The sequence below is a fragment of the Ascidia mentula genome, chromosome 1, assembly GCF_947561715.1.
Source record: "Ascidia mentula chromosome 1, kaAscMent1.1, whole genome shotgun sequence".
Lineage (NCBI taxonomy): Eukaryota > Metazoa > Chordata > Ascidiacea > Phlebobranchia > Ascidiidae > Ascidia > Ascidia mentula.
The window spans coordinates 12,069,495-12,090,753 of NC_138566.1; the positions used below are offsets into that span (position 1 = coordinate 12,069,495).

Sequence of the window (21,259 nt, forward strand, 5' to 3'; positions counted from 1 at the left end):
ATCATGACAAACACAAGTGTCACGTGGATTGTTACGTAACAAAGTGACACTAAACGGAATTTACGTCGTTTACCGATGTTTAGGGCGATACGTCTGACGGAAATGTTTTTTGCGTGTTTCCAAAAACCTGGAAAAGCCACCCTTCATATTTTACAAAACGTTAAAAAATCGACGCCTATGGCTGGAATTAATCAGTATCCTCAACGCATGGCATATTCCTGAGAAGTCTAAATTGATAAATTCATTAAATTGCAAAGACATTTTTAAACAACAATGAATAAATCGTACGAAGTAGGTGCTTAAGACGGCCGCGTGTTTGACGTGCTTGGTTAACACTTACTTATGTGGTCTTTTAGCCCTCCTGTCAAATTTCCTGCCAGCCGAAAGGTTTCCCATCCCTGCCATGGAATAGGCCATGTTGTTGTTGATAAACATTATTTGCTAGTATTTGATGTGTAAACCTGCTATATGCTCGCAGATATGCTGGTGGATATAGGAATTACCATTTTTCTAATCTTGAGCAGTGTTTTTGTTTTGGTTTTATTTATTGCGATATTGTGGTTTGTTGCATGGAAACTGTTTTTGAAACGTGTTCGCTTCATACAAGAGTTAACTGAACCAAAGTTGGACGAAAAAAAGAAATGAAAGCTGCAGGTAAAGGTGAATTGTTGTAATGACAGCTGGAGGTAAATTGTTGTAGTCTAAATTTCTTCTATTTTATTTACCTTGCAAGTTATTTTTTCTTGACAATCTAAAAAAAAAATTGGGCTTGTTACTAAATAAGGATACCACATATATATTTTCAAATAACTGGTTGCAACAACTTTAGACAATACGATTTTGTAGAGCGAGTTAAAAATCTGTGATGCAAGCCAGAAATTGATCTAACATGCAATCGAAAATAGGTTTGATTTTTTTCTAAATCTATTGTGTGTTCTGAGAATAAAAATTTGTTGCTTTTTACTTTAATTTTTTAACAATCCTCATCATTTGAGTAAACACCCTCACACCAACACAGCCAAAAAATTCACTTTTGTCTGTTCATCCATGTCCATTCAACTATTTTATTTGTCTGTTATGTGTCTCTGATTGCCTTGTTTTTCAAAACATTGTGACAGTTGAGTCAAGGACAGCTTTCACTGAGGAATATAGCCATTGTTTTGTAAATCAAGCAGGGCAAGGAACACAAGTTTGAACAAATACTGCATGTATTTGCAAAAGTTCAAATCTAATGTTTGTAATGCAGTTTTATATTTAAAAATATGTTTTGTAACCATGACAAAAAATGGCTTGTAAGGAATTTCGGTTTTAGTTGGTAGGTATATTTATATGTATAAAATATTACTGTAAATCTTAAGCATAAACTTATCATCCTCTGTAAAACTAGACTTCTGGTTATACTAGCTGATACCTTATGAAAACAAAAAACTGTCAGACATTATAAAATGTATACAATGGTTTGCAATATTTTTGTGTAGATGTACAATCCAACAATGGTGACCTTTTCTTTCTTCCGGGAGATGTCATTACTTCTCACATACGCTTGCACTGCAACAGTGATACAATTCGATTGGGACCTGGACTCCATAAAACTGACTGTGATGTATTTGCTTCCAAGTCTGGAACATTGAAATTTAACTTTCCAAACACTTTCTGGATTGAATGTCACCAAAAGCGATATATTCCTTGCAAGGGTGAAAATGTGATTGGCGTGGTCAGTGGTCGCCATGGTGAATATTATCTGGTTGATATTGGATCCAGTGACCAAGTTAGTGTCTGAGTGATTTCAAATTAAATGACCCAATTTGCATCCCCTTCTTTGACCTGACACAATTTAATGAAACTTCTAAGCAACAGATTAAGGAAAATGAACTCAAAATTCGTTAAAATTAACCGAGTTGCCTTTGACATGTCATTTTGGGAGGGAGGACTATTGTACCCTGTAAATAATATTTTCTTTGGAATCATCTGTAGAAAGAAAAAATCATACTGCTTCAACATATTAAAGCACAATTCTGTGGTTATAGGCTCTGCTTAATTGTCTATCCTTTGAGGGAGCATCTAAAAGAAATCGTCCCCATCTGTCTGTTGGTGATGTTGTATTTGGAAAGATTGTAGTTGCAAACAAACACATGGAACCAGAAATAACTTGTGTTGATACAAATGGAAAGGCCAATGGAATGGGAATTATCAATAACAATGGGATCTTGTTTACCACTTCACTTAACTTTACACGGAAGATTTTATCACCAAACAATATTTTGTTGCCTGAATTGGGCTCAAGATTGGCATTTGAAATAATTTTGGGTCTAAATGGAAAAATCGCACTATTTTGCAAATCTTCAGCTCTGACAATTTCGTTGATGAATTTAATTCTGAAAACAGAATATTTATCAAATGATCAAACCTTGGAAATTTTGGACGAATTGTTTAAATAAATGAACTACAATTTAAATGCAATGTTTTATTAAACCTGTTTTGCCAATAATGTAAAAATTGCTGTTTCAGGAGGGATGATAAACAGGAATAAATAATTGTTTGGTTTTTTTGACAATTTTTCTGCTAAAACTATTCAATTGTTGTTGGTTTTGCTTATGCCCTACAAGTTGAGGTATATGTAGTGATAAAAACTAAAACAAAATTTGGCAAGTATGACATCCAAAAACACTGGTTTGGAACAAAACACCTCTGGCCAATACTTAAAAACAACATGCCTCTGTGCAGGATTCTTGGCTCTGGTAAGATAAGACATGTAAAATTTGGGTTGTCGCTTGGTTTTAAAATTTTTTTTTAGGGAATTGCTATAGCATTGCCTGGACCAACGCTTCCAACACTGGCACACAATTTGCATATCAATATTGAAGGAATATCGTTTGTTCTTCCTGCTCGGGCTATAGGTTACTTGCTTGGTTCGATTTTAAGTGGATTAATTTTGAAGTAAGCGACAAGAGCAATTTTGCAGTCCTTTCATTGCATAATGTATAGCATTACAAATCAATCTTTGCACTGAATCTATGACTATATTTTAGATGGTTAACAACCATAACAAAATGAAACAAACAAGTGGAATATATATAGCGAAAATGTACTATTTGTGTTGCGTTTACTGCAAGTTCAGCAAAATTTTGGTTGTGGTTGAAACGCACTGACCCATAATATTTTTTATTTTGCAGCAAGTTGGATCAGCAGTTAATGATTTTTGTCTCACTTTTTGTTAGCTCCATCGGTTTGGTTATGGTACCTTGGGTTGGCAAAGTTGTTCTTGGTCTTGTTATGTCATCAATAGGAATTTCTATGGGATTTCTAGACACCGGTAGTCAAATTTACCATCTTTATTTTGTGCATGCCTGCAAAAGAATGTAGTGAATTTGCAGGGGGAAATGTGATGTGTTTAAAAATTTGGGGTGAGACAAAATCAGAACCATTTATGCAGCTTCTTCACTTTTCATTTGCCCTGGGAGCCACATTATCTCCTTTGATTGCACAACCATTTATACTTGACTTGAGCAATGGAATGGATGGTTTAGTAACCAACAACACAACTGTTATACCTGTGAAAAGTGAACCACTTACCTCCAATGTATACTGGGCATACACCATAGCGGCTATTGTGGCTTGTGTGGTTGCAATAGCATTCCTTGCATTATCATGCACAAAAGTTGGTGATGTGGCCTCAAACCAACAAAATACCATCAAGGAGGAGGGGAGTCTCTACAGGTTCAATCAATCTGTTTACATTGTAAATGCGTAATCAAATGGTAAACTCTAAAACCTTTAAGGTCAGTCATTTTGGGATTATTATTCATTTTCTTTATGGTGTATGTTGGAATGGAGGTAGCCTTTGGTCTTTATATTTTTACTTTTGCCACTACCGGTTTCACAAAATTGTCCAAAGATGAAGGAACTACATTAAACACCCTTTTTTGGGGATCATTTGCTTTTGGGCGATTTATTTGTATATTTTTAACTAAGTTTCTTTCACCAAATGGTAAGTTGAACCATGTTGGTGAATTTCATGTGAAGACCATTTATTTACTGTTTAGGTTTGTTACGGACTGATCTAGTGGGTACGATTGTGTCAACTGTAATATTGCTGTGTTATCCACTTTATGCTGATTCCGCTATGTTTCTGCTGTGGGCAGGCGTCATGATGTATGGCCTTTCAATAGCAAGTACTTTTCCTACCGGAATTTCATGGGCTGAACAGTACATTACAATCAATGGCAGGTTAGTTTTTTTATTTAAATTTTAAATATTTGGATTTGTCTGAACATACTTAAACTTGATGAGGTGCTTGATCTAATTTTGTTACAAAACTTTTTTATGTTACTTTTCGAACAATTGTGAAAATAAGTGCTTATTAATAGTTTATACACCGACACAATGCGAAAAGAATATGAATATTTGTGTCAACGTTTGACTGTTGGGCTTATATTTTTAGAGCAGCTAGTGCCTTGGTTGTTGGAGCCGCACTAGGTGAAATGATTTGTCCGTTGGTAGTTGGGAAATTTGTGGAGAAAAATCCGATGAGTCTGATTTACTTTACTGCCGGTTGCACTGGGTTATGCACTTTAACATACGTCATACTTCAGTGCGTAGCTTCATCGAGGGGAAAGCGTTCCAGGCAAAGCATGTAAGTTAGGTTGAAAAAAATCAATAATCTACAAATTCTTGGTGTTATAAATGTCTGCGACTGTTGAGGGGATAAAACACCTGCTTAATACCTGTTGTGTTCAGGACTAAAAGCGTTAAAAGTAGTGGTCTGGAGGAGAGCATGGAGCTTCTGAATGACCTTGACTCATCAAACAACAATGAACTGGCGTAAAAGCGACAATGTGACGTTTTTTTGAGCAGTTGAAAATATTACACCAGTAGGAATTAATCAAACGATTTTCAATGCAGTTTCTATTTGTTTATTTCTCGTTTACTGCGCAATTGTGAAATAAAACCTGGAAAAAACGATTTGTAGTGTTCGGAATGTAGTAAACTTTTATCTAACGGGATAGAAAATCGGTAATTAGTAAAGATGCGCCTAAAATGTCTATTGAGTTTCGTGTGAACTCAGTAACTAAAGCGTTAAAGATAAAGTTCCTCCCACAAAATAAGATTGCAATTTTCGTTTACTTTTGATGTATTTACGGGTCCGATTTCTTGTTTATTTATCATATTATGTTCGCAGAAGTACAAGTGGTTTCCAAAGAGTTACAGCACCTTCTATCAACAAATACAAAAATATTAGTAACTAGCATCTACGGATGTGTCCTAACGAATCTCGGATTTGACAGAATAGTACGAATTCAATATTCTAATATGATTCCGAATCTTGACAGCGAATTCCACATTCAATATGCTTTGCTTTAATTTAAACAGCGTCGCTGGGAATCGTAAATTGTCGCAGGATATGCAAAAAAATGGATTGCGTGAAATAAGCAATAACTGAAACGAATTTAGCTCACAAATAAGGAAACAAAAATGAATTAATGTTGCTCTACCGTTATTTGTAATAGAACAAGTGTTTTGGGAAGTAAAGGAAAATATAATGACTTTAATAAACATTCGTTCCGAATAGCCTACCTTCAGTCGAAATTCGGCCGAATCTTTTGTGGTTTGGCACGAAGCCTATACGTTTCTAAAGTTTAACTCACACATATGAAAAGGCCAGAGCGGTCAGTGTAAATAGAGGGAGCTGCAGGTTTTTTACTCCTCATGACTCCTTTTGTTTTATCCATTTTATTGAACCGTCAGTTAGTAAGGGCATTTGCATGTGATTTTTTGGGGGATGACCTATGGCGGTATCTCACAATTAAATCCTAAAAATTGAGTCTTGAAGGTCATTTGCATTTATACACCTATAGCGACGGTTTCGCTTTTTTTCCAAAATACATTGCTGGGGCTTGTGATTCATTAAGGGGGACTATTAGCGCTCAATAGAAAATGAATGTTGGCAGCTGCACTAAAATAGCACACAATGAGGTATTGCGAAGGCTTACCAGAAAACTTGACATCCTATGGGTACAAATTAAGAGCCCTGTGACGATGCTGCCAATGTAATTATAAGACAACTAATTCTAAATGCATTGTGCAGAGGAGGGTTGGGGTGATTACACTGAATTGCGTGTACTTTTTGTTTTACTTTTTTTCCACAAGACAAACCTACATTTTCTGCTTTTTAGTAAATCCAAGTTACTCAAAACTATGGACACACCAGCCGTTAAATTCTTTAAAAAAGGAATTCTTTTATCGTTCTGGCTTACTTTCACCACCGATGCGCATAGTTTTATGGATTTCGTGCGAAGCTACAAAACATCCTTATCAAACTACAAACATTTTGCTGACGCTCGCACTCACACGCAGGTGCAGGGATAAGAGTTCATCTTTGAACTGTGTGCTTTCATTTCGACGTTATTAAAACAGCGTTAATGATTTGTTAAAATGTCCTTGGATATAAAACATAATAGCGTCGGTTATGTCAGTTCAGATAAATTGATCTATTTGGAAGAGTAATTCAGCTGTTTTTCGTTTCTTATTGTTAAAGAATTCATTGTCATATAGGTAGGCAAATAATGTTGCGTTATTGTTTTAAATTAGTGTGTTTAAACATTTTGTCTAAAATAATGCAAAAAGTAGGGCTACCCCCATTGGTCAATGGATTTGCGCGAAATATTATTTTCAAAAACATTATAATTTTAAACCTTTTTGGCAAGTATTGTGGCACGAATATTCTTTATTTTAACGGGCATCCTACAAGAAATTAAAAGTGTGATGGATGTTAAGTACTACTGCTAAACTTACTACTACTATCGTGCCAAAATTGGCCCTATACTCTCACACTGCTGAGTGGGGAATAGTTATACGGGCCTTAATAACTGCTTGTTCCTATGTAACAGTTACCTGTATATACCTTTTCAGTCAGTTAGCGTTTAAAACGATTAAACTGATCGTCATGAAATTTGTTTGCCTCAGCTGTCTTCTCATAGCCGGTTTGTTTCTGGTTCAGGTAATTTATGATAGTGCAAGCTAATATTAAAAACTTTCCACCAAAAAAATCTACGTGTATTTCAAGGCGAAACAAGCTCCGCTTCAAATAAAAGTTCAAAGACGAGAAGGAGTTGTCACGAAGAGCGGTTAGCAACAATATAAAATGTGCCCGGGCCATTTTAGTGAAAAAAATGCTGTTGGTACAGTTGGGGACACGTTTTCTTTTAGCCAATAGCTCTTTAATGGCTATTGCAAAATAATATCCTTATTCGCAAAAGTGATGATCCAATCATATGTCTTTTATTTGCAGAACTTTTTGTGGGGGCAACTAATGAAGAAGATACCAAAGATGCTCCCCAAGATCAAGATGTGTTTGAAATAAACAAAGGTAACTGTTAAGACTGAGTCCATTTAGAATGCGTTCATATATAAATCGTTTTTCGCGCAGATGAAAGTCTTCGTGACGGCGATATTGTATCATCCACCCCCTACAACACATTAGTTGATGAAACAAAACATTGGGGAACGAAATCAATACCCGTTGCCTATGTCTCGGCACTTGGTCTGGAAGTATGTTTCGGATGATTATGCACAAAAGTTGTAATTACATGTACACAAAAACGGCAATTTACAGGCGATTGCTACGATCGAAGAAGCAAGTCGTGAATATGAAATGCGCACCTGTTTAAGCTTTGTTGATCGTACGGCAGAGGATAACTATATTGCATTTGCCCCTCTAAATGGGTAAAATGTCGAGTATTTTACGAAGTGGTGCATACAGCTTTATTGTTTTGTCTTATGTTGCGTTTCAGGTGCTATTCAAGTGTTGGAGAAGTGGGCGGACCTCAGACAATTTCAATTGGCAACGGTTGCGAGAAAATGTCAGTTGTGCAACATGAAATTATGCACGCCCTCGGTATTTATCATGAACAATCGCGCACCGACCGTGATGACTATGTCACAATAGAAACTGCAAACATAGATTCAGGTGTGTGGCTTGAATCCAGTATTATTTAAACCACGATCCTTCAAATGTTGTTGGACATTAATGGCTACATGTGTCGTTTTTACTCAAGGTAAAGAACACAACTTCGATACTTATAATTATGATGTAGTGGATGACCGACGGGTTCCATACGACTACAACTCAGTCATGCATTATGGTGACACATCTTTTTCGTGAGTTTCCTCAGAATTTTACTGTCTTTCGGAGATTGTACCATTTTTACCATTTTGTTAAAGTTGTATGTTTAATTATGTTTTTTTAAAGGTCCAATGGCCTTCCAACCATCGTTACAATTGACCCGGCTTTTCAAGATGTTATTGGACAACGGCGGACTTTTAGTGATGGTGACGTCACTAAAATAAGTCGGATGTACCAAACTACCAATGCAGTAAGTTCAAAGAATATTTACGCCATTGCTAAATTTTTGTAACGCACATTTTCAACGTAGCTGAGCCGCTAAGATTTTCGTATAGCTGTAATTTCGAAGAAGAGTCTATCTGTGGATGACAAAAAATGGCTTGTAAGGAATTTCTGTTTTAGTTGGTAGGTATATTTATATGTATAAAATATTACTGTAAATCTTAAGCATAAACTTATCATCCTCTGTAAAACTAGACTTCTGGTTATACTAGCTGATACCTTATGAAAACAAAAAACTGTCAGACATTATAAAATGTATACAATGGTTTGCAATATTTTTGTGTAGATGCACAATCCAACAATGGTGACCTTTTCTTTCTTCCGGGAGATGTCATTACTTCTCACATACGCTTGCACTGCAACAGTGATACAATTCGATTGGGACCTGGACTCCATAAAACTGACTGTGAAGTATTTGCTTCCCAGTCTGGAACATTGAAATTTAACTTTCCAAACACTTTCTGGATTGAATGTCACCAAAAGCGATATATTCCTTGCAAGGGTGAAAATGTGATTGGCGTGGTCAGTGGTCGCCATGGTGAATATTATCTGGTTGATATTGGATCCAGTGACCAAGTTAGTGTCTGAGTGATTTCAAATTAAATGACCCAATTTGCATCCCCTTCTTTGACCTGACACAATTTAATGAAACTTCTAAGCAACAGATTAAGGAAAATGAACTCAAAATTCGTTAAAATTAACCGAGTTGCCTTTGACATGTCATTTTGGGAGGGAGGACTATTGTACCCTGTAAACAATATTTTCTTTGGAATCATCTGTAGAAAGAAAAAATCATACTGCTTCAACATATTAAAGCACAATTCTGTGGTTATAGGCTCTGCTTAATTGTCTATCCTTTGAGGGAGCATCTAAAAGAAATCGTCCCCATCTGTCTGTTGGTGATGTTGTATTTGGAAAGATTGTAGTTGCAAACAAACACATGGAACCAGAAATAACTTGTGTTGATACAAATGGAAAGGCCAATGGACTGGGAATTATCAATAACAATGGGATCTTGTTTACCACTTCACTTAACTTTACACGGAAGATTTTATCACCAAACAATATTTTGTTGCCTGAATTGGGCTCAAGATTGGCATTTGAAATAATTTTGGGTCTAAATGGAAAAATCGCACTATTTTGCAAATCTTCAGCTCTGACAATTTCGTTGATGAATTTAATTCTGAAAACAGAATATTTATCAAATGATCAAACCTTGGAAATTTTGGACGAGTTGTTTAAATAAATGAACTACAATTTAAATGCAATATTTTATTAAACCTGTTTTGCCAATAATGTAAAAATTGCTGTTTCAGGAGGGATGATAAACAGGAATAAATAATTGTTTGGTTTTTTTTGACAATTTTTCTGCTAAAACTATTCAATTGTTGTTGGTTTTGCTTATGCCCTACAAGTTGAGGTATATGTAGTGATAAAAACTAAAACAAAATTTGGCAAGTATGACATCCAAAAACACTGGTTTGGAACAAAACACCTCTGGCCAATACTTAAAAACAACATGCCTCTGTGCAGGATTCTTGGCTCTGGTAAGATAAGACATGTAAAATTTGGGTTGTCGCTTGGTTTCAAAAATTTTTTATAGGGAATTGCTGTAGCATTGCCTGGACCAACGCTTCCAACACTGGCACACAATTTGCATATCAATATTGAAGGAATATCGTTTGTTCTTCCTGCTCGGGCTATAGGTTACTTGCTTGGTTCGATTTTAAGTGGATTAATTTTGAGGTAAGTGACAAGAGCAATTTTGCAGTCCTTTCATTGCATAATGTATAGCATTACAAATCAATCTTTGCACTGAATCTATGACTATATTTTAGATGGTTAACAACCATAACAAAATGAAACAAACAAGTGGAATATATATAGCGAAAATGTACTATTTGTGTTGCGTTTACTGCAAGTTCAGCAAAATTTTGGTTGTGGTTGAAACGCACTGACCCATAATATTTTTTATTTTGCAGCAAGTTGGATCAGCAGTTAATGATTTTTGTCTCACTTTTTGTTAGCTCCATTGGTTTGGTTATGGTACCTTGGGTTGGCAAAGTTGTTCTTGGTCTTGTTATGTCATCAATAGGAATTTCTATGGGATTTCTAGACACCGGTAGTCAAATTTACCATCTTTATTTTGTGCATGCCTGCAAAAGAATGTAGTGAATTTGCAGGGGGAAATGTGATGTGTTTAAAAATTTGGGGTGAGACAAAATCAGAACCATTTATGCAGCTTCTTCACTTTTCATTTGCCCTGGGAGCCACATTATCTCCTTTGATTGCACAACCATTTATACTTGACTTAAGCAATGGAATGGATGGTTTAGTAACCAACAACACAACTGTTATACCTGTGAAAAGTGAACCACTTACCTCCAATGTATACTGGGCATACACCATAGCAGCTATTGTGGCTTGTGTGGTTGCAATAGCATTCCTTGCATTATCATGCACAAAAGTTGGTGATGTGGCCTCAAACCAACAAAATACCATCAAGGAGGAGGGGAGTCTCTACAGGTTCAATCAATCTGTTTACATTGTAAATGTGTAATCAAATGGTAAACTCTAAAACCTTAAAGGTCAGTCATTTTGGGATTATTATTCATTTTCTTTATGGTGTATGTTGGAATGGAGGTAGCCTTTGGTCTTTATATTTTTACTTTTGCCACTACCGGTTTCACAAAATTGTCCAAAGATCAAGGAACTACATTAAATGCCCTTTTTTGGGGATCATTTGCTTTTGGGCGATTTATTTGTATATTTTTAACTAAGTTTCTTTCACCAAATGGTAAGTTGAACCATGTTGGTGAATTTCATGTGAAGACAATTTATTTACTGTTTAGGTTTGTTACGGACTGATCTAGTGGGTACGATTGTGTCAACTGTAATATTGCTGTGTTATCCACTTTATGCTGATTCCGCTATGTTTCTGCTGTGGGCAGGCGTCATGTTGTATGGCCTTTCAATAGCAAGTACTTTTCCTACCGGAATTTCATGGGCTGAACAGTACATTACAATCAATGGCAGGTTAGTTTTTTTATTTAAATTTTAAATATTTGGATTTGTCTGAACATACTTAAACTTGATGAGGTGCTTGATCTAATTTTGTTACAAAACTTTTATGTTACTTTTCGAACAATTGTGAAAATAAGTGCTTATTAATAGTTTATACACGAACACAATGCGAAAAGAATATGAATATTTGTGTCAACGTTTGACTGTTGGGCTTATATTTTTAGAGCAGCTAGTGCCTTGGTTGTTGGAGCCGCACTAGGTGAAATGATTTGTCCGTTGGTAGTTGGGAAATTTGTGGAGAAAAATCCGATGAGTCTGATTTACTTTACTGCCGGTTGCACTGGGTTATGCACTTTAACTTACGTCATACTTCAGTACGTAGCTTCATCGAGGGGAAAGCGTTCCAGGCAAAGCATGTAAGTTGCGTTGAAAAAAATCAATAATCTACAAATTCTTGGTGTTGTGAATGTCTGCGACTGTTGAGGGGATAAAACACCTGCTTAATACCTGTTGTGTTCAGGACTGAAAGCGTTACAAGTGGTGGTCTGGAGGAGAGCATCGAGCTTCTGAATGACCTTGACTCATCAAACAACAATGAACTGGCGTAAAAGCGACAATGTGACGTTTTTTTGAGCAGTTGAAAATATTACACCAGTAGGAATTAATCAAACGATTTTCAATGAAGTTTCTATTTGTTTATTCCTCGTTTACTGCGCAATTGTGAAATAAAACCTGGAAAAAACGATTTGTAGTGTTCGGAATGTAGTAAACTTTTATCTAACGGGATAGAAAATCGGTAATTAGTAAAGATGCGCCTAAAATGTCTATTGAGTTTCGTGTGAACTCATTAAGTAAAGCGGTAAAGATACGAAATAAGATTGCAATTTTCGTTTACTTAAGATGTATTTACGGGTCTGATTTCTTGTTTATTTATCATATTATGTTCGCAGAAGTACAACTGGTTTCCAAAGAGTTACAGCACCTTCTATCAACAAATACAAAAATATTAGAAACTAGCATCTACGGATGTGCCCTAACGAATCTCGGATTTGACAGCATAGTACGAATTCAATATTCTAATATGATTCCGAATCTTGACAGCGAATTCCACATTCAATATGCTTTGCTTTAATTTAAACAGCGTCGCTGGGAGTCGTAAATTGTCGCAGGATTTGCAAAAAATGGATTGCGTGAAATAAGCAATAGCTGAAACGAATTTAGCTCACGAATAAGGAAACAAAAATGAATTAATGTTGCTCTACCGTTATTAACAAGTGTTTTGGGAAGTAAAGGAAAATATAATGACTTTAATAAATATTCGTTCCGGATACCTTTAGTCGAAATTCGGCCGAATCTTTTGTGGTTTGGCACGAAGCCTATACGTTTCTAAAGTTTAACTCACACATATGAAAAGGCCAGAGCGGTTAGTGTAAAATGAGGGAGCTGCAGGTTTTTTACTCCTCGTGACTGTGTAATATCCTTTTGTTTTATCCATTTTATTGAACCGTCAGTTAAAAAGCGCATTTGCATGTGATTTTTTTGGGGGATGACCTTATGGCGGTATCTCACAATTAAATCCTAAAAATTGAGTCTTGAAGGTCATTTGCATTTATACACCTATAGCGACGGTTTCGCTTTTTTTCCAAAATACATTGCTGGGGCTTGTGATTCATTAAGGGGGACTATTAGTGCTCAATAGAAAATGAATGTTGGCAGCTGCACTAAGACAGCACACAATGAGGTATTGCGAAGGCTTACCAGTAAACTTGACATCCTATGGGTACAAATTAAGAGTCCTGTGACGATGCTGCCAATGTAATTATAAGACAACTAATTTTAAATGCATTGTGCAGAGGGTTGGGGTGATTACACTTAATTGCGTGTACTTTTTGTTTTACTTTTTTCCACAAGACAAACCTACATTTTCTGCTTTTTAGTAAATTCAAGTTACTCATAACTATTTGGACACACCAGCCGTTTAATTCTTTAAAAAAGGAATTATTTGATCGTTCTGGCTTACTTTCACCACCGATGCGCATAGTTTTATGGATTTCGTGCGAAGCTACAAAACATCCTTATCAAACTACAAACATTTTGCTGACGCTCGCACTCATACGCAGGTGCAGGGATAAGAGTTCATCTTTGAACTGTGTGCTTTTATTTCGACGTTATTAAAACAGCGTTAATAATTTGTCAAAATGTCCTTGGATATAAAACATAAGTGTAGCGTCGGTTATGTCAGTTCAGATAAATTGATCTATTTGGAAGAGTAATTCAGCTGTTTTTCGTTTCTTATTGTTAAAGAATTCATTGTCATATAGGTAGGCAAATAATGGTGCGTTATTGTTTTAAATCAGTGTGTTTAAACATTTTGTCTAAAATAATGCAAAAAGTAGGGCTACCCCCATTGGTCAATGGATTTGCGCGAAATATTATTTTCAAAAACATTATAATTTTAAACCTTTTTGGCAAGTATTGTGGCACGAATATTTTTTGTTTTAACGGGCATCCTACAAGAAATTAAAAGTGTGATGGATGTTAAGTACTACTGCTAAACTTACTACTACTATCGTGCCAAAATTGGCCCTATACTCTCACACTGCTGAGTGGGGAATAGTTATACGGGCCTTAATAACTGCTTGTTCCTATGTAACAGTTACCTGTATATACCTTTTCAGTCAGTTAGCGTTTAAAACGATTAAACTGATCGTCATGAAATTTGTTTGCCTCAGCTGTCTTCTCATAGCCGGTTTGTTTCTGGTTCAGGTAATTTATGATAGTGCAAGCTAATATTAAAAACTTTTCACCAAAAAAATCTACGTGTATTTCAAGGCGAAACAAGCTCCGCTTCAAATAAAAGTTCAAAGACGAGAAGGAGTTGTCACGAAGAGCGGTTAGCAACAATATAAAATGTGCCCGGGCCATTTTAGTAAAAAAAAAGCTGTTGGTGCAGTTGGGGACACGTTTTCTTTTAGCCAATAGCTCTTTAATGGCTATTGCAAAATAATATCCTTATTCGCAAAAGTGATGATCCAATCATATGTCTTTTATTTGCAGAACTTTTTGTGGGGGCAACTAATGAAGAAGATACCAAAGATGCTCCCCAAGATCAAGATGTGTTTGAAATAAACAAAGGTAACTGTTAAGACTGAGTCCATTTAGAATGCGTTCATATATAAATCGTTTTTCGCGCAGATGAAAGGTGCATACAGCTTTATTGTTTTGTCTTATATTGCGTTTCAGGTGCTATTCAAGTGTTGGAGAAGTGGGCGGACCTCAGACAATTTCAATTGGCAACGGTTGCGAGAAACTGTCAGTTGTGCAACATGAAATTATGCAAGCCCTCGGTATTTATCATGAACAATCGCGCACCGACCGTGATGACTATGTCACAATAGAAACTGCAAACATAGATTCAGGTGTGTGGCTTGAATCCAGTATTATTTAAACCACGATCCTTCAAATGTTGTTGGACATTAATGGCTACATGTGTCGTTTTTACTCAAGGTAAAGAACACAACTTCGATACTTATAATTATGATGTAGTGGATGACCGACGGGTTCCATACGACTACAACTCAGTCATGCATTATGGTGACACATCTTTTTCGTGAGTTTCCTCAGAATTTTACTGTCTTTCGGAGATTGTACCATTTTTACCATTCTGTTAAAGTTGTATGTTTAATTATGTTTTTTTAAAGGTCCAATGGCCTTCCAACCATCGTTACAATTGACCCGGCTTTTCAAGATGTTATTGGACAACGGCGGACTTTTAGTGATGGTGACGTCACTAAAATAAGTCGGATGTACCAATGCAGTAAGTTCAAAGAATATTTACGCCATTGCTGTAAATTTTTGTAACGCACATTTTCAACGTAGCTGAGCCACTAAGATTTTCGTATAGCTGTAATTTCGAAGAAGAGTCTATCTGTGGATATGTGCAAGATACAACAGATGCCGGCGAATGGATTAGGTGAGGCGAGCTCTGGTAGGCTTGTTGGTTTGCAAAGAGAATTGAAACAAATTTAGGTCATGTGATGCATGACACAGTTGTTTTGCATGGGGCGTGGTTTTATGGACTTCGTACGCAAGTGCAAAACTCTTATCAAACTACAAACATATTTTCTGGTAATTGCACTCGTCGCATTACGACGGAATTTTCCACTTTGAATTGTTTGCTTTTCAATTGCACCACAAGGTCACATACTCAGTGCTGACAAAGTTAATCTTGCTGCAATGCACAAAATCTGTAAAACTCTTTTAAATATTTTTGAAAACATTATTTTTTCTGTATTTGCACAGGTACACAATTGGTGAAACCTCTGAGATTAGTGTTTCTCCATCCGTGCCAGAAACCGATGGAACAAAAGGAACATCCGGAATTGGTAGAGTAAAATGCTGCTATACTTGCAAAAACTTGTTTTCAAAAACTGGACTGAAGTATCGAAAATTGGATTAGTTGTCTAAATCTGCACACTGGGTTTTCGTTATGACTTTGAACATATATCCCCACAGGTACTTACATGCTGTTCGACAGCAATGTTGTCCAAGGAGGAGTTGCCAATATGCGTACTATGCGTCTAAAATCTAAAGTTACCCAGCAATGTTTGGAATTTTCCTATTATATGGATCTTACAACTGACAGCGATGCATCGCTAAGGTGAGCATAACATTTTCACGAGAGTTATTTTGCAACCTACGCCTTGTTTTAGTGTGTACGTGGCAACAATCGATACCACAACCGGCGAAATACTGCAAGTTGGATCTCCGGTCGTTACATTAACAGGTGATCATGAGAATTATTGGAACGTTGAACGTCTCACCATTTCGACCGCAGAAGAGTACAAGTTAGTATTTGCTGCAAGTTCAGGTAACAACTGTTTACCCACAGCTCATTTCGTTGGTTTGAACCGCTCTTGTTTTGCTACAAGGAGGCGAAACCCTCGACGCTATTGCTGTAGACGATATTACGGTCCTTGACAAACCATGCGAGACTGGTTATTTCGTCATTAACGACTACGCAGAGTTAATTGCTAGCTCATCACCGGGTGATTACTTGTACAGTCCTGTTATGTACACGGATGATGGATATGCCTTCCAAATTCTGGTAATCCTGGACCCAGTATATTCGAAATTCTAAATTTTACACGTTGTCTAAAATATACATTGATTTGAGAAAAAAAAAGCTTTAAAATTTGTTTCAGAAATAACACAATACTTCTACGTTTTAATTTTTATGTTATAGGTATACCCAGTGGGATCTTCCAGTGCAACTAGTGGATACATGTCAATGTACTACTCTGTGGCTATGGGAGTCAACGACGATAAACTAAAATGGCCCTTTTACGACCGATTTCTCAAGTTATCAGTGGTTGACCAGGATGCCGATGCACTCATCCGAATGAATCAGTTTAGCAACTTTATTACCAGTCCAGATGGTGGCGACTGGGATCAACCAACCACAGTTAGTTATAACTTTAATAAATAATGAAATTGGTAACACATGAAAACACATAGGAACGCAACGGCGGATACGGATACCGGAATTTCATGAAAGTTAGTGACATCACCAACACCCGTAATTTCGTCAAACACAACTCAGTAATGTTTTCCATAGAAGTCACAGGTAGGGTATATATTTCTTTCCCTTGTAATGAAGAAAAAACAAAAAAATATATTTCTGTTAGACATGACCAAATGGGCTGCGTCCAAAAGAAATGGAGATCCATATGTTGTAAGACCTTCCAACTCTCTTATGCTGACACGAAGTGGTGAAGACCAACGTGAACCATTGTTTAATCCTTGCCCACAAGATGATGACACTGTTACGGAATCAAAGGCGATAGCTATTGCAGGAATTAGCGCAGGAATAGTGTTTGTTCTAATGGTGCTCGTTCTCTTTGCTTTCAACTACCAACACCAAAAACATTTTGGTCGCATTGTTGAAGCTTTTCTGTAAGTTATGTAAAAGTTTTGTAGGCCTAAAAACTCGTGCTTAATGCAAATATTTTTCACAAAATTCCAGAAAACGAGACAATGCCCCACCCACATACCATCGGGCAAGCTACTCACAACCCGATGGTCACGTAAACTTCTCCGTCGATATTGACAAGAAATAGACATACATTAAAGAAACCAAATTTTATTGTAATTACGCACATAATTTCGGCAAATGAAAAAGCAAAAATCATTAGTGGATTGTTTATTTTCATGATAGAATGTGCTTTCAGGCACTTAGCGTACTTAATACTTTTGAAACGATTATTTGCAATAAACTTGACATCACCGTTATGGGCTACATCTTATACGTTTCCTACAAAAATACGAGATCCATTCCAATGTGCATTTTAAGATTAAACCATCTCAAAACAACCGCTAAACAAAAAATATAGCCTAGAATTGTATTTTTAATTTCATAATTTTTTTGAAAATCCGTTTGTCATGACATAAACAGGGCGTACAAAAGTGCTTCAAACAAATCCCCAAATGCAAGGTAAATATTTTAGATAATCTCCATTTAGGCTGGTAGAAAACGTTTCAATTTAGTTTTGATCTCTAGATTGACTGTACGGCGTCGTGTATTCATGAAAGTCTAACTTGCCGTCGTTGTCAATATCCTGATATTTTAAAACTTCTTCCACAATTGAAACCAGCTGTTCGTCTGTAAAACTCCGCTCATTTTGTTTAACACCACGTGTCTCCATATTTTCTTGTTCGTGATGTAAAATTGACATAATGATTTCGTTTCCATCTATCAAGCAAAAAAAATTAACATTTTTTATATTCAGCTACAAATTTAGGTTTAAAATATTGCTTCACAATCACAGCTGTTTAACAACACAGAGAAACAGAATTATTTTGTAAAAAGTAAATAAACGGAACGAAATATGAATTTATAAACTGATCGTCGAGTTACAAATATAGTGAGCTGCAGACAGGGCCCAATGTTTCGACCTAATAGGTCTTATACACGAGTGACAAACCCCGTGGAGAGTGTAACATACGTCAAAGAAAACCAGTGCTTGTAGGCCTATTGCGTAATGTTTTGTGTGCAGCATTGCACAAGTATTGCAGAATCCCATAATGTGACTCAAATGATTTGGCCATCGAATGTTCTCGAGTAAAGCGAATTATTTAATATCCTGTTTACCATATAAATGTTCTCACAGGAAACAAACTCTTGTATTAAACTAACCATTTCAATGCATCCCAGATAATACAAAAAGGATCAACTCCTTCCGTTAGTGAGCACCAGAACGCGTGAACCAGTAGTGACTCCCAATGGAGCACGCTTAAATCATCTATATCCGTTCACACAGATAATCTCGATGTGTACTGTATTTTATGTTCTTGTATTATATTACTTCGACCGTATGGTGATATCACGTGACATTATTGACCAATCAGCTCTCATAATGGAGAGCGTAAAAGAGTCCAGTTTTTACCCGTAAATTCAGTCTAGTCTTCGCCATTCTATACGCTAACATTCTATCTACGTTGTATTGAAAAGTTGAAATGTACCGTCGTAATGAAGCAGATAACAGAAATGAATACAATTATTCGGGAAATATACTAACTCTGGGTGCTTTATAGAACGTGGCAGAAGCAGATTTAACAATCGAAGAGGCTCAATTCGCGCTCAAGCTATCGAGGCACTGTTAAATATCTCGGAGACAGGGTTATTTACAATTGGTTTAACTCAGCGAATAGAATGGCGAAGGCTAGACTGAATTTACGGGAAAAACTGGACTCTTTTACACTCTCCATTATGAGAGCTGATTGGGCAATAATGTTACTTGATGTCACCAAACGGTCGAAGTAATATAATAAAAGAACATAAAATACAGTAGCCTACACATCGAGATTATCTGTGTGAACGGATATAGATGATTCAAGCGTGCTTTTTTTTTGATTCAAGCGTCCTGCATTGGGAGTCTCTGGTTCACACGTTCTGGTGCCCACTAACGGAAGGAGTTGATCCTTTTTGTATTATGTGGGACGCATTGAAACGGTTAGTGTAATATAAGAGTTTGTATCCTTTGAGAACATTCGATGGCCAAATCATTTGAGTCACATTATGGGATTCTGCAATATTTGTGCAATGCTGCACACAAAACATTACGCAATACAAGCACTAGTTTCTGTGACGTAATTGCGGCATTTGCCAAAAAATGTAAATCATACTTTTTACAAGTTGGGCTATTTACGGATAGTGTGTAAATATACACAAAAATAGCTGAATGGCATCCCTATTGCAAAATCAACAACGTAAGATGCCTGACAGAAATTTGATCTACTAGACTACAAGCCATGTAACATCAAACCCTAAAAAACTTTACTATCGCGGCCGTTTACTTTTCTGCAAAATAAAGCTGCTGGTGCCATTTCGGCATTTTCTTGCTGTTTACCAATGTTGGTCACTACCCATTACAACAACAAGACCACCTCGAAGGGCAAATCAGGCGTTTGCGGGGTTGGTATAAATTTGTGTGGCTTAAGGCCGCATATCTTTATTTCTTTCAAAAAATAAGTTTCGCGGGTATGAAATGCCCACATGCCCACTCTGTCACAATATAACGATGACGTAACAAACCAATCAGTGAGACATAGAGGTCAATTTTACAGTTGAGTGAGCACATATGCGTGTGCTGTTGCTAGGTCGAATTTGAGCCAGTTTCGCTACTGGTATCTGTAACTTTCAGTCGCAGTAAACTGTGCAAAATCGGCAATAATATATTCGAATTTCATTGTAGTTATTTTCACAAGAAAAGTATAGTGAAAACCCTTTTTTTAATATTTCTGACAATACACAATGTAAGAAAAGCAATTTTGCCAATCACAAATAAATATTTTAGGTGTCACAGTTGTGGAACATTACTTACATATTGCTAACTTTTTTTTCAGAAAACTGAGAAAAAAATAACTTAATTTTTGATTAATGATATTGTTTTGTTTAAAATAAATAGAATGAAACAAGCACATAACATCACCACCATGCAACAAACAATATAAGACAAGTCATGTTGTGGTATTTAAACCATGTATACGAAAAGTTTCCCAAATATTTTTCCTTGATATTACAAATAATCTTTATCGCAGTTCAAACCACTTCTTACAGGCCATAATTCTATGTTGATCCAAGCAAAAGGAAACTAAATTTTACAACACAACTGTTGTATCTATCCTGCATGCATTTCATTCTTTGCCCATGTACATCTTGTACTCATGAAAATCTATGTATCCATCATCATTTTCATCAGTTTGCTTCATCAATTGATCAACATGTTCAATTATTAAGTGATCATCCACTACTTCAGCCACATTATTCTGACTCTGGTGGAGTTGTATAAAATCAGCACCAAGTTCATTGCCATCTACATGCATGCACTTATTACATGGGTTTCACAAGAAGTGCTTTCATGCAATTCATTCAAAACTTTAGATGAGTGATTTTATGTCATTAACTGTACCATGCGATCGCATTTACCTAACTTTTCATCACCATCATAGTCATGTTGGCGAAAATAGTGAAACTGCAATTCAGTTGCGTCCATGTCTTCTGGACTTTTGTCAATGATTCCATCAAGATCTTCTTTTAAATGTCTAAAACAATATATAACTCTTTTACCAATAATCTTGAATGATACTATATGTTAATGAAGAGCCAGATATTAACTTACAATTTGTTATGTTCCGTGCTCGGATCCATTTGATTTCGAATGTTTTCGTCACTGAATGCAATGTTTGCACTCATAACGATCAGCAGACTGTATTTCAATAAAGTTGTCATTATTTTACCTAAACATAATATGAAACGTATTAACTTATACA

At 36.2% G+C, this 21,259-nt stretch overlaps 5 protein-coding genes and 1 pseudogene across 7 annotated transcripts; 5 read left to right on the plus strand and 1 right to left on the minus strand.

The window, feature by feature from the left end:
* The first annotated feature begins 482 nt into the window (after positions 1–482).
* LOC145896176 (exosome complex component RRP40-like) lies at positions 483–2,597 on the plus strand. The gene is made up of 3 exons (XM_082985059.1): positions 483–654; positions 1,479–1,768; positions 2,028–2,597. The coding sequence occupies exons 1-3, from the start codon at positions 642–644 to the stop codon at positions 2,436–2,438; spliced, it is 714 nt and encodes a 237-aa protein (XP_082841185.1). The 5' UTR covers positions 483–641; the 3' UTR covers positions 2,439–2,597.
* LOC145896166 (sodium-dependent glucose transporter 1A-like) lies at positions 2,508–4,964 on the plus strand. Its single transcript, XM_082985046.1, has 8 exons — positions 2,508–2,738; positions 2,795–2,937; positions 3,174–3,313; positions 3,375–3,717; positions 3,780–3,988; positions 4,044–4,227; positions 4,442–4,633; positions 4,738–4,964. The coding sequence occupies exons 1-8, from the start codon at positions 2,652–2,654 to the stop codon at positions 4,823–4,825; spliced, it is 1,386 nt and encodes a 461-aa protein (XP_082841172.1). The 5' UTR covers positions 2,508–2,651; the 3' UTR covers positions 4,826–4,964.
* A 1,950-nt stretch (positions 4,965–6,914) lies between these two features.
* LOC145894099 (meprin A subunit alpha-like) lies at positions 6,915–17,558 on the plus strand. Its single transcript, XM_082982562.1, has 17 exons — positions 6,915–6,997; positions 7,064–7,124; positions 7,289–7,366; positions 7,427–7,548; positions 7,613–7,722; positions 7,791–7,966; positions 8,055–8,157; positions 15,130–15,245; positions 15,308–15,401; positions 15,731–15,813; positions 15,944–16,088; positions 16,141–16,298; positions 16,360–16,535; positions 16,674–16,892; positions 16,946–17,054; positions 17,116–17,383; positions 17,454–17,558. The coding sequence occupies exons 1-17, from the start codon at positions 6,944–6,946 to the stop codon at positions 17,545–17,547; spliced, it is 2,166 nt and encodes a 721-aa protein (XP_082838688.1). The 5' UTR covers positions 6,915–6,943; the 3' UTR covers positions 17,548–17,558.
* On the plus strand, positions 8,498–9,656 carry LOC145913211 (exosome complex component RRP40 pseudogene; annotated as a pseudogene). Its single transcript, XR_014403330.1, has 3 exons — positions 8,498–8,504; positions 8,691–8,980; positions 9,240–9,656. The product of XR_014403330.1 is annotated as an exosome complex component RRP40 pseudogene (transcript).
* Positions 9,810–12,173, plus strand: LOC145894109 (sodium-dependent glucose transporter 1A-like). The gene is made up of 8 exons (XM_082982573.1): positions 9,810–9,951; positions 10,008–10,150; positions 10,387–10,526; positions 10,588–10,930; positions 10,993–11,201; positions 11,257–11,440; positions 11,653–11,844; positions 11,949–12,173. The coding sequence occupies exons 1-8, from the start codon at positions 9,865–9,867 to the stop codon at positions 12,034–12,036; spliced, it is 1,386 nt and encodes a 461-aa protein (XP_082838699.1). The 5' UTR covers positions 9,810–9,864; the 3' UTR covers positions 12,037–12,173.
* On the minus strand, positions 17,552–21,222 carry LOC145894117 (multiple coagulation factor deficiency protein 2 homolog). 2 transcript variants are annotated; one of them, XM_082982586.1, is made up of 3 exons: positions 21,109–21,222; positions 20,916–21,031; positions 17,552–18,179 (listed from the first exon to the last, which is right to left on the minus strand). In XM_082982586.1, exons 1-3 carry the CDS (start codon positions 21,216–21,218, stop codon positions 17,971–17,973), a joined length of 435 nt encoding a protein of 144 aa, XP_082838712.1. In that variant the 5' UTR covers positions 21,219–21,222; the 3' UTR covers positions 17,552–17,970. The 2 variants fall into 2 exon arrangements, with proteins under 2 accessions (XP_082838712.1, XP_082838720.1); XM_082982594.1 differs by lacking the exon at positions 17,552–18,179 and adding an exon at positions 18,203–20,802.
* Positions 21,223–21,259: the final 37 nt, after the last annotated feature.

Bases quoted from the DNA above. Each gene is read 5' to 3' on its own strand.
- LOC145896176 (XM_082985059.1), top strand. The intron at 1,769-2,027 runs GTTAGTGTCTGA...CTGTGGTTATAG, and splicing joins ATATTGGATCCAGTGACCAA to GCTCTGCTTAATTGTCTATC.
- LOC145896166 (XM_082985046.1), top strand. From the start codon at position 2,652: ATGACATCCAAAAACACTGGTTTGGAACAAAACACCTCTGGCCAATAC. The intron at 3,314-3,374 runs GTAGTCAAATTT...GTGAATTTGCAG, and splicing joins TATGGGATTTCTAGACACCG to GGGGAAATGTGATGTGTTTA. The intron at 4,228-4,441 runs GTTAGTTTTTTT...TTATATTTTTAG, and splicing joins TACATTACAATCAATGGCAG to AGCAGCTAGTGCCTTGGTTG.
- LOC145894099 (XM_082982562.1), top strand. From the start codon at position 6,944: ATGAAATTTGTTTGCCTCAGCTGTCTTCTCATAGCCGGTTTGTTTCTG. The intron at 7,367-7,426 runs GTAACTGTTAAG...TTTTTCGCGCAG, and splicing joins TGTGTTTGAAATAAACAAAG to ATGAAAGTCTTCGTGACGGC. The intron at 16,893-16,945 runs GTTAGTTATAAC...GAAAACACATAG, and splicing joins ACTGGGATCAACCAACCACA to GAACGCAACGGCGGATACGG.
- LOC145894109 (XM_082982573.1), top strand. From the start codon at position 9,865: ATGACATCCAAAAACACTGGTTTGGAACAAAACACCTCTGGCCAATAC. The intron at 10,527-10,587 runs GTAGTCAAATTT...GTGAATTTGCAG, and splicing joins TATGGGATTTCTAGACACCG to GGGGAAATGTGATGTGTTTA. The intron at 11,845-11,948 runs GTAAGTTGCGTT...TGTTGTGTTCAG, and splicing joins AAGCGTTCCAGGCAAAGCAT to GACTGAAAGCGTTACAAGTG.
- LOC145894117 (XM_082982586.1), bottom strand. From the start codon at position 21,218: ATGACAACTTTATTGAAATACAGTCTGCTGATCGTTATGAGTGCAAAC. The intron at 21,032-21,108 runs GTAAGTTAATAT...ATATTGTTTTAG, and splicing joins AGCACGGAACATAACAAATT to ACATTTAAAAGAAGATCTTG. The intron at 18,180-20,915 runs GTAAATGCGATC...TTTGCTTGATAG, and splicing joins TGATGGTGATGAAAAGTTAG to ATGGAAACGAAATCATTATG.